General features: G+C 36.8%; 1 protein-coding gene across 1 annotated transcript in view; it reads left to right on the forward strand.

Moving 5' to 3' along the window:
- The window catches only part of LOC120527830 (membrane-spanning 4-domains subfamily A member 15-like), a 147,782-nt gene that overhangs the window by 3,385 nt on the left and 132,450 nt on the right, over positions 1 to 11,947 (forward strand). The window contains exons 2-3 of the mRNA XM_039751702.1: positions 991 to 1,125; positions 3,398 to 3,505. Coding sequence (XP_039607636.1) covers positions 1,075 to 1,125; positions 3,398 to 3,505 — 159 coding nt within the window. The 5' untranslated portion in view covers positions 991 to 1,074. The remainder of the gene's footprint in view (positions 1 to 990; positions 1,126 to 3,397; positions 3,506 to 11,947) is intronic.

Raw genomic sequence — 11,947 nt, forward strand, 5'->3', positions numbered from 1 at the left:
ATTATTAGAATTAGAATTAGAACAATCTAGACGAGAACAGGCCATTCAGCCCAACAAAGCTCGCCAGTCCTATCCACTTGCTTCCTCCAAGAAAACATCAAGTCGAGTTTTGAAAGTCCCTAACGTCTTACTGTCTACCACACTACTTGGTAGCTTAATCATTTTAATCACTGTAATTGAAAGCATTTTAACATATTTCTATTTTACCCACGAAAACATACCTGAAATGAATGTTATTGCACAAGTAAATGTATGCATGTTTTTTGGTAAGTCTGTCCACACTGTTCTTAAAGTTTTGGATTATAAAGCAAAAGTGAACAGAGGCACTGCTTTTTAACCTGTGCCATTCCAGGCCACCAATACACTCTTGTTCAGTGTGTATTCCCTGCTAATATTTCACCTCTTTGACTATTTAATGTCATACATTTTAATTGCATTCTGCCTATTGCTGTGCACCTTTGAAGTTGGTGATTTTTGTATTCTATGTTTTATGAAGTTCATGGCAAAGTGCCGAGCCTTTGTTAATGACTAGAGTTCATGCTGTTTCGTATCAAGTTAACAAACAATAAACAGGAGAAATACATTGTGCTTGATATTTCAAGAATATAACTTCCCCATGCAACAATTATGGAACTATTCAGAGATCAGCTTTTCCATAAAAATGCAATACAGCATTTCCATGGAAAGTTTATGTTTTAAATTGTGAAGTGATCTTTAGCCAAAGGTATAATGGATTGTCTGACAATCGTAAAGAATGAAGAAAAAAAAATGCTGTGTATTTTTTTATTAACAATGAAATCATTTATATGTATATGTTGAACTCCTTGATATCCACTCCAGTTCACAACATAAAATAAATGAGCATCTGTGTCTTTGGAAATGATTTTTTAGATTTGTCTTTTTTGTGTTTCATTATAGCTAACCAGCAACAGCTGAGAAAGATGAGTACATCATACACAACTGGTAATGGGAAAGCTTGTCATCACCCAGGTCGTCCCTCAGAGTAATGTGCAGGGTCCAAATACCACAACTACGGTACCTGTGCAAGTTGCCACAGGAACTAACTTTTGTTCAATGCCACAGAAATTGCAAAGGTTTCTCAAAGGTGAACCAAAGGCTTTAGGGGTAAGAATATTTAAAACCACATCTTTTACTTTGGTAAAAAAAAAATACTGTTAAAAAGCAATGTCTTATCTGACAAGAATGCTTTTTTTCATGATCATATTTTGTAAAGCATTTTTACTTACTAGAAAGTTTTGTAGCAATGTTAAACATTTGAGCATGTTATGGTCCAGTGATAGTTCTACCTGCCGAGATCCTTATTTCATCAAATGTATTGGGTTGCCTATTGGGAAAATCATCTTTATTTTGTATGTTTATCAATTCAATTTATTTTATGTTCAGTTGTTGTTCCCCTTTTGATGACCTTATGTTGCAATTCACATAACCTTTTGCAATGAAGAACAGTTTCGTATGACAGCATTTCACTGTGCATACGTTAATTAAGATCATATTAGAAGCGGACGATTCAGGAGTTTAGACTCTGTCTATATCACTGTTCAATAAAACAACTGAAAAAGTCTCTTTCCAAAAATACTTTCAAAGAAAGATTTTTGTTGAGAATTTTAGCTTTCCAACATAACACTCCATGTTTTGATTTCTGGTTGACCCTTTAACAGAAAGTTTACTTTATTGTTTGACTGTCAGTTGTCCCATACTACTGTATATTTGTTTAGAATTTTGAAAATCTCAGTCATTTGAGAAACCTTTTAATTGCAATTTGCTGTTCTGGTGAGGAATGATGCTGTCTCTGATCAGATTGCCCCTTACAGGACATATTTCTTTACATTGTTTATATTTGTAAAAATTCCATCACACAGATGTGTTTCTTTGGTATTTCATGATGCTCTTGTATGTTCAATTAAAGCCATAAAAGAAGAGTAAAATATAGCTTGCTTCAATTCTTTAATTTTACTTAGCTGAATATCCATTGCTTTTCATATCTGAACTTTGTTAATTATGTCTTGGTACATTAAAATCACAGAATGTAAAAAAAGGTGTATCGAGGTCTTCACATGACTGCGTCAATCTATCTATAATAATGATACATTTATATTTTCACTAATTATTTTTATAATTATGTAGTCTCTACAGTTATAATTACTTTCATTACAAAAATAGGTTCAAATTTATTATACTATTAAATTGCTTAATTTTTTTCATATGTATATTAAGTTAACAGGAAGGTTTACTTACATTAATGACAGGTTGGACTGATCTCAAAACACAGAGGAGCTATATAAGAAAGGGCAGAGCAGACTCATTTTCCTTACGAAACTGCTTTCCTTTAATGTTAGAAGTGACTTCCTCCACATCTTCTATAACTCTGTGATGACCACTGTAATTTTCTACGCCGTGGTGTGCTGTGCTGAGCTGGTAACATCACTTCAAGAGCGGCTCACTGAATCAACAAGCTAATTAAAAGGGCAAGTTATACAATGCACTCTGCACCTCATGGAGGTCCTAGCAAAGGAGAGAATTAAAACAAAACTGAGTGCCATTATGAACAATGCTGCACATCCTCTATATGACACACTAATATTGAGGAATTTGAGCCAACAAATTATTCAGCAGAGATGTGTCAAGAAACACTACTGGGTCCCCTTTATACCAACAGCAATACGACTGCATAAGGCCTCACTGTGACAGCCAAGTCAGAATTTATCTTTCCTTTGAATGTTTTTTGCTTTACAGTCATTCTGGTGTATGTTCAGACCAAAGTGTATGTATGTATTTATTTATTTACTCACAAATATACCTGCTTATGTATTTATTTTTTTGAAGAACTTCTGTAAAATGCCCACATTCCATATGGAATAAATCAATCTATCTATCTATCTATCTATCTATCTATCTATCTATCTATCTATCTATCTATCTATCTATCTATCTATCTATCTATCCTAGCAAAGCATATACCTTGTGTGGCTGAGGCTTAAAGAAATAAAATAAAATCCATTTTAAACTCAGTGAAGATTAAGTTATTCCAATTCAAGAAATTTTAAACAGGTGTCATTAAATATTGTAACCAAAAATATTGGCCATTTTTCAGTAACTAATGGCTCTTAAATGACAGAATAATAACTGACCAACAATTCATATAACATTGAATGTTTTATCATTATTGTTCTTGATGTGACCTACGTCTTATTAGTGTAAAAGCTAGACCCATATTTCTATGAGTATTTAATCTCAATACAGACAACATCTAATGGTCAGGTCTGTAATGTCGGTTGAGAGAGATTTGGTGTCCCCATCTGAAATATGAAGATGAAGAAAAGAACAATCAGATGTTTCCACAGATGTCAATCCATATTTTTGGTCATTTTTATTACAGGTTATTCAGATCATGATTGGATTGATTAACATTTGCTTTGGGATAGTCCTGGCATTTCCTGGATCACTCGCTTTTTCTGTAGGAATTCCATTTTGGGCAAGCATAATGGTAAGATTTGACTTCAATACTTCCTACCTTATTCTTATCAAAGTTGTTAATTCAGCATCATTTGCTTTAGGAAAGACATGTCCTTAACACCTTCAAAACATGTACATATCAGTAATACAGGCCAAAAAAAAAAAAAAAAACCGTCAGATTTATTGATTTGCCGTTTTCAAAGATTTTAGCTGCTTCAGATAGATATTGTAAGCTAATTTAATATGTCATGAGAGGAGTTCATTTACATTCAAAGCGAGAGTACAGCTGTGCTCTAAAACACTCTTGAAAACTTTTAAAATCCTTCTTGCTCCATGCCTCATATCTTGGTAATTCCCTTCAAAACCAATTATACATTCACAGTAGAAAAAAGAGAAGTAGAACACCATTAGCCAATTAAATAGAAACACCAGAATAGACATGCAGGGTCCATAGGTAACACAAACTAGGCATTGATCCTGAACTACAATGCAATTGAAGCAGTTTGCAGAATGAATAATGCATGCCAATTGCACTATGAAAATGTATTACAGTGTAGGTGCCATAATGAGTCTGCACTGCTATCCTCACATCTCCAGGAGACTGCAATCTAAGTACTGCTTTGTCACAGTCTGTGAGGAATGTTCTCTTGTCTGCATGAATTTTGTGCAGGAACCTGATCTTAAGACATGCAAGTTAGTTTAGCTGGTGACATTACATTAGTCTGGTGTGACCAAGTGTGTTTGAGTGTGTCGTGAGATCAGGGCACATCACCTGGCTCCAATGGTGTAGACTGTGCACCCAGCCACTCTAAACTGCAATAGGAAAATTTTTAAAATAACAAAAAAAAACAAGCATACTCTGCATTATTAAATTTATATATATGAGAAATTAATGATCTGTAAAATATGACATTAATTTTTGAACAGCTTATTTCACCTCAGGGTATTAAGATATGTAAAATATTGTTGCAAACAATTTATTTTCATTTCTATATTATTTAATGTTATTTAATGAGGGGAACATCTCAACTTGTTTACACTGATGAAAAGGAAAAGTCAAGATGATCAATGCTGCCAGTTAATGACTGAAGTGTACTGTAACATCTTTCCTTCCATTCTGATCGAAATATCAAACAAGAGTTGAAGCAGAAAGCAAAGGCCATTTTGTGCTCTACAGTCATGGACAGCAGCTGCACCTTCAACTAAGCTCAGCCTGCATATAAAACAAGGGCATTACAAATCATCAGTACATTGTATAGATGCATATACCAGTGCAATAATTCAGTGAATATAATTATGGAATTAGTTATTTAGTATTACTTGTAAAATCCAAATTTATTTAGAAAAACAGTTCCCTGTTGTTTACTTATCTTTATAATAAATGGACATATGAGATCTCATGAACATTGGAAATCTGTAAGAGTATTTGCCAATTATATAAAAAAATCTTTTAACATGTATTTTTTTATCAATTAGAAAACTCTCTTTGAGCCGGTGGTATAACAAACCCTAACAACTGGAATCACAGAACCATTAAGACAGATAGTGTAAAAGTCTAATTAGAATGGGAGTAGAGAACAACAATATAAAAGTGTCATTTATAATTTAGCATCACAATGGTGACAGTGTGGTACATCAAGTTCTGTCTCCATATTTTATTTTAACTTAACTTTTGGGACACTATTGATTCTTAGCTGATACAACCATTGGTATTCATTGCCTGTGACTCTATACTTGCATTATGTAAAGTTCCTGAGGATAGCCTGTATCATTTTATTAAATAAACATTTTAAACGTGTTTAATAAGAAAAAAACACTATTCAGGCAATTGGTGCTAAGGAACTCTGTTAAAGGTACTTCATGGAAAATAATAGCAAATTTAGAAAACAACAATGCCTGTTAGTGTAATTGGGAATGCCATCCATAAGTGTTTGTAAAATAAATTAATGGACATTTGTCTGCTTACAAATGTGTTTTGCACATACTATCTACATTACCTCTTTTAAGGGAAAAGGTGAGAACCACTTATTGACCCCACTTTGCTCAGACTCTTGTTCACTTCTATGCATTCCACTTAATTAATTACAGTAAATTTGAGGTATATATGGGGTTACAGTAGTCAGGTCATACTGTGTTTGAGAAATATAAAATTAATTTTATTAGGAGGCAATAAATGCGGTTTGAGGATAGTGCTGCAAGTGACTTTGTTCACCATGCATTTGTTAGGGAAGCCAGTGACATATTACCATAAAGGTTGCATGGAATAAAGATTGTTGTGTAAATATTTTGGGCATAAAACCACACAAGGTTAGGTGTTGACAACATTTTCTGCATTCGGTTAAGTTACATCTGAAGTTCCCCAGAGTTCGCAGCAGGAAATAGGAACCTGTTATTCTTTTATTTATTGGCATTGGCTGATTTGAATGTTGATGCGTCCTGCAATGGACTGTTTTGTATATTGTATCTGATGGGCACAGGTTCCAAAAACCCTGAATTTGTTTAGACAGGTCTGTTAATGGATGGATGGTTGGTCAAAACATGCAATAAATAAGGTGGATACATTTGCAGATCATATAAAACAAAGTGGATAATCAAACACTATAAAGACAGTGATATCTACATAGTTGAACATGAAAATAATTCAGGTTTGGACACATACTGTATAACAAACAAAGTTTATTATAAATGTCTTACACAGAAAAATACAAATTATTCAAAATAGGTCTGCAGTGGAGAAGTGGTTGCATAGAAGAAAATCATACCTTAAAAGAAAGACTTCAGCGATGTACGCGTAATATGCAATAAAATATCACAATCCTTAACGAGGAACTTAATAGAAAATATTGGAAGGTTCATTGTGTGTTTGCTTAAGCAAGGATACACTCAAACAGGTCCTGTCTGGAATACTGGGTATAGCTTTGGTCTCTGCATTATGAAAAAATCCTTACAGCTTCGCAGATCGTCAGAGGGAAAAAAAAGATACAAGATTTTTATTCTAGTCATTGCAGGGTTTGTAGGTTTTATAGGTTTATAGGGTCATTGTTGACATTGTACAGAGTACAGTAAAACTCTTAGTTGTATGTGCTCATCACTGTTTTGAGTCATGATTAGTGAGTAGAACAAAATTATCTCAAAATCTCTGTCTTCCTTAACTGAAAAATCTCAGAGTAATGTTGAAATCCTCAAGGAGCTGAATATTTTTCTCTTAAGCAAATGGAGTTAAAGAGGTGACTTTAAACAGTGTTTAAAATTTTGAAAGAGCAGGACGAGTGTGTTATATATCTGCACTGTAATATTAATTGCAGGGTTCGATTATTCAGCCATGTGCGGTAGGTCTGATTTTTGGTGATTTGAGCTTGATTGCTTTGGTCTGAGAGGTGTAAAAGAAAAGAGGACATTAAAAAAGATTTTGAGGGTGTTGCACTTACCAGCTGTTAGCATCTCTTTCTTAGATATGAAAGGGTGGATGCCAAGTTACTTGAAAATAAGTAACTGAAGTTTATTAGAGTTAATATGTGTGGGGATGTTAAGACGTCCTTCTTCACATGTAGAACTGAAGTTATCTGGAACACTTACCATTTGGTATAATTGAGCAACTTTCAAATCTCAACTCGCTGATGTTTTGGAAAGAATAGCTGAATATCACATGTACTAAATGTCATGATCTCTTCTCAGATTAATACTTCATTGATTAGAGTCAGTTAATATTACTGTGCTTGGCAGATGTCTATGTAATATCTTACTGTATTTGTTGGTTATGGAGTCATCTTATACAAGAAAATGAAAATCTGAGGTACTTTTTAGTTGCTTACTGGATGACGTTCATTTTTGTATTTTTGGCACAAGCTTGCAACACAAACAGGAAAGAATTATTTTGTATTGACTGGAAATTTTCGTGTTTACTGACAAGCCTTAGGGCTATGCAAATACATTTCACTGGTTTCTAAAATGGTCTCCCTAACAAGGAAGTACTCTTGAAAATTAAGGTGTAGTCTACAAGAATTTACAATGAATCTAATCAACAAATCCTTATTACAATAAGCAAACAACCTTCAAAATAAGTTAATTTGCAAAAACAGTGCATTAATTATGAAAAGGGTTAGAAGGAAAACCTGCAGCCACTGAAGCCTTCCAGGACCGGAGTTTGGGACCCCTGTTGTAGAGTTTGGATTCAAAAAACAATATAGTGCAAATCTGGATGCAAGCCCCAAAATATGTATAACGTGTAAAGAATGTGCACATTACTTTACTTTGCATGATGGCAGAATTTGTCAGTGTATTCACCTCCTAGCCTGCCTATGTGTGGCTATGCACATACCCACTGGGATGGTTTTTGTTAGATGCTACAGTCTCCTTCCACATCTCAAAAAATAAATTGCCATGATTAAAAGCACAGTATCTGGTATAACTGACTGTGGATACACTTTTGTACACTGTCTTGTGCACACTTTCCATTTACAGTGACCACAAATATGTTATTTGAATAGAATAACATTGCCAGAGGCCCTCCTTTCTTTTAATTGCATTATAATTTAAATAAGCTCATTTCACATCACAATAACTTATATAAGATTTTTAAATTCCTACTTGTTTCCTTTTGTTAATGTTTGGTTTGTAATTGTTAGAAGCCAGATGGTACTTTCTAACTATTAAATTAAATAATATTGGCTCTAGACACTTAGTTTAAGATGCTTTATCTAGGAAGTAACTGATGCAATTCCAATTAATTCGGAAATAACCTGGCAGCAGGCCTGGATTCTGTTTACTTTGACAGACCACTAGTATCCTGTGCTTGGTAGTTGCTGTGAAAAGTCAGTTCATGCATCTCCTGTTTATTGCTCTTTCTTTATGTTTTGGTTCATAGGGTGGCTGGAATGAAAGTAGTTTAGTTTAACACCATTGTGCTTAATTAATTAACACAACCCAGCCACAGCGGATGCACAAACCAGTGTCTTTCTTCGTGCCAGTCCCAAGCACAGATACATGGGGTAGGTTACATCAGGAAGGGCATCCGGTGTCAAGTTTTGCCAGATCAATATGTAAACAACAATACAAATTTCCTTACCGGATTGGTCGAGCCTCGGGTTAACAACGACCGCTACCAGTACTGTTAGCCAATAGGGTGCTGGCGGAAATTGGGCTACTTTTGGCCAAAGAAGAAGAAGGAGAAGAAGAGAAGGGAGATGTGTCCGGAGGCAGGAGGAGAGGAGGAAGGTAAAGAGAGTGGAACTGAGGGTAGGAACTTTGAATGTTGGCAGTATGACTGGTTAGGGGAGAAAGTTAGCAGATATGATGGAGAGAAGAAAGGTTGATATATTGTGCGTGCAAGAGACTAAATGGAAGTGGAGTAAGGCCAGGTGGATCGGAGGTGCATTCAAATTGTTCTATCATGGTGTGCATAGGAAGAAGAATGGAGTAGAGGTTATTCTGAAGGAACAGTATGTTAAGAGTGTTTTGGAGGTGAAAAGAGTGTCAGACAGAGTAGTGATTATGAAGCTGGAAATTGGAGGTGTGATGATGAATGTTGTGTGCACATATGCCCCTTGAGTTGGATGTGCAATGGATGAAAAAGAAGATTTTTGGAGTGAGTTGGATGAAGTGATGAATAGTGTATCCAAGGGACAGAAAGTGGTGATTGGAGCGGATTTCAATAGACATGTTGGTGAAGGGAACAGATAAGGAGGTGAGATATGGTGTCAAGGAGAGGAATGAAGAAGGTCACAGGATAGTGGATTTTGCCAAAGGGATGGACATGGCTGTGGTGAATACAAATTTTAAGAAGAAGGAGGAACATAGGGTTACGTTCAAGAGTGGAGGAAGATACACACACGTAGTTTACAGCCTATGCAGAAGAGTCAATCTGAAGGAAATTGAAGACTGCAAAGCAGTGGCAGGGGAAAGATGTAGTTAAGAAACATAGGATGGTGGTCTGTAGGATGACGTTCTTGATCAAGAAGAGGAAGAGAGTGAGGGCAGAGCCAAAGATCAAATGGTGGAAGTTGAAAAAGGAAGACTTCAAGGTTGAGTTTAAGGAGAAGGTGAGACAGGCACAGAGTGGTAGTGAAGAAATACAAGACAATTGGGAGACTACAGCATATGTTGTTAGAGTGACAGTAAGAAGGGTGCTTGGCATGACATCTGGACAGAGGAAGGAGGAAAAGGAAACCTGGTGGTGGAATGGGGAAATACAGGAGAGTATACAGAGGAAGAGGATGGCAAAGAAGAAGTGGGATAGTCAGATAGATGCAGAAAGTAGACAAGAGAACAGGGTGATAAGGCGCAAGGTGAAGAGAGAGGTGGCGAAGGCTAAAGAAAAGATGTATGATGAGTTAAATGAGAGATTGGACACTAAGGCGGGAGAAAAGGACCTGTACCAATTTGCTACACAGAGGGAGAGAGCTGGGAAAGATGTGCAACAGGTTAGGATAATAAAGGATAAAGAGGGAAATGTACTCACAAGTGAGGAGAGTGCGTTGAGCAGATGGAAAGAGTACTTTGAGAGGCTGATGAATGAAGAGAACGAGAGAGAGAGGAGGTTGGATGATGTGGAGAAAGTGAATCAGGAAGAAAAATGGTTTAGCAAGGAGGAAGTAAGGACAGCTATGAAGAGGATGAAGAATAGAAAAGCTGTTGATCCAGATGACATACTCGTGGAAGCATGGAACAGTTTAGGAGAGATGGCAGTGGAATTTTTAACCAGATTGTTTAATGGAATCTTGGAAATTGAGAGGATGCCTGAGGAGTGGAGAAGAAGTGTACTGGTGCCGATATTTAAGAATAAGGGGGATGTGCAGGACTGTAGTAACTACAGGGGGATAAAACTGATGAGTTAGATCATGAAGTTACTGGAAAGGGTAGTGGAAGCTAGGTTAAGAAGTGAGATGATGATTAGTGAGAAGCAGTATATAGTTCCATGCCAAGAAACAGCACCAAAAATGCGATGTTTGCTCTGAGGGTGTTGATGGAGAAGTACAAAGAAGGCCAGAAGGAGATGCATTGTGTCTTTGTGGACCTGGAGAAAGCATTTGACAGGGTGTCTCGAGAGGAGTTGTGGTATTGTATGAGGAAATCGGGAGTGGCAGAGAAGTATGTAAGAGTTGTATGGGATATGTACGAGGGAAGTGTGACCATGGTTAGGTCTGCAGTAGGAGTGACGGATGCATTCAAGATAGAGGTGGGATTACATCAGGTATCGGCTCTGAGCCCTTTCTTATTTGCAATGGTGATGGACAAGTTGACAGACAAGATTAGACAGGAGTCCCCGTGGACTATGATGTTTACTGATAATATTGTGATCTGTAGCGAGAGGTGGAGATATGCTCTAGAAAGGAGAGGAATGAAGGTCAGTAGGAACAAGACAGAATATATGTGTGTAAATGAGAGGGAGATAAGTGGAATGGTGAGGATGCAAGGAGTAGAGTTGATGAAGGTGCATGAGTTTAAATACTTGGGATTAACAGAACAGAGTAATGGGGATTGTGGAAGAGAGCTGAAAAAGAGAGTACAGGCAGGGTGGAATGGGTGGAGAAGAGTGTCAGGAGTGGTTTGTGACAAATGGATATCAGCAAAAGTGAAAGGGAAGGTCTCCAGGATGGTATTTAGACCAGGTGTGTTATATGGGTTTGAGACAGTGGCACTGACAAGAAAGCAGGGTACAGAGATGAAGGTAGCAGAGTTAAAGATGCTAAGATTTGCACTGGGAGTGATGAGGATGGATAGGATTAGAAATGAGTACATTAGAGAGTCACCTCAAGTTGGATGGTTGGGAGACAAAATCAGAAAGCCAAGATTGTGTTGGTTTGGACATGTGCAGAGGAGAGATGCTGAGTATATTGGGAGAAGGTTGCTAAGGATAGACCTTCTAGGGAAAAGGAAAAGAGGAAGGCCTAAGCAAAGGTTTATGGATGTGAGAGAGAACATGCAGTTGGTGTGTTTAACAGAACAAGATGTAGAGGACAGAAAGATATGGGAAAAGATGATCCTCTGTTGTGACTCCTAATGGGAGCAGCCGAAAAAAGAAGAAGAAGAAGTTTAACTAATTAACACAAATAATAATTTGGAAACTTCTGGGCTATCTCTTGTGGATGTTAGTTTCTAGTAAGGCTGAAACGTTTCTATATTCTCATGTGCCACAGCCATTAAATATGTTCAACTTTAACCAACCATTTTTCCATATCTGTGCAGCCTGGAGCTCTAGGTAGGTGGGGTTGACTCCAATGGGCGTCAGTAGAGTCTAGCTACAGACATCCAGAGCTCTGCCCGGTTACACTATGGTTAAGATTAAGATTGTGGGATGGGTGAGCTGACTCAAATAATGAAGTATGTCCATTAGGTCAGCTCTGTGTACTTGGAGGTCCAGGATGGAGATTCTTGGCTACAATGATACCTTTGTCCATTTTTTTCAAAATCAGAGATACTAACAGCACTTCTAAACTATACACAGTTGGCATACAAATCCAATCCGTGGGTAAAG

Source organism: Polypterus senegalus, chromosome 1 (genome assembly GCF_016835505.1).
Source record: "Polypterus senegalus isolate Bchr_013 chromosome 1, ASM1683550v1, whole genome shotgun sequence".
Taxonomy (NCBI): Eukaryota; Metazoa; Chordata; class Cladistia; order Polypteriformes; family Polypteridae; genus Polypterus; species Polypterus senegalus.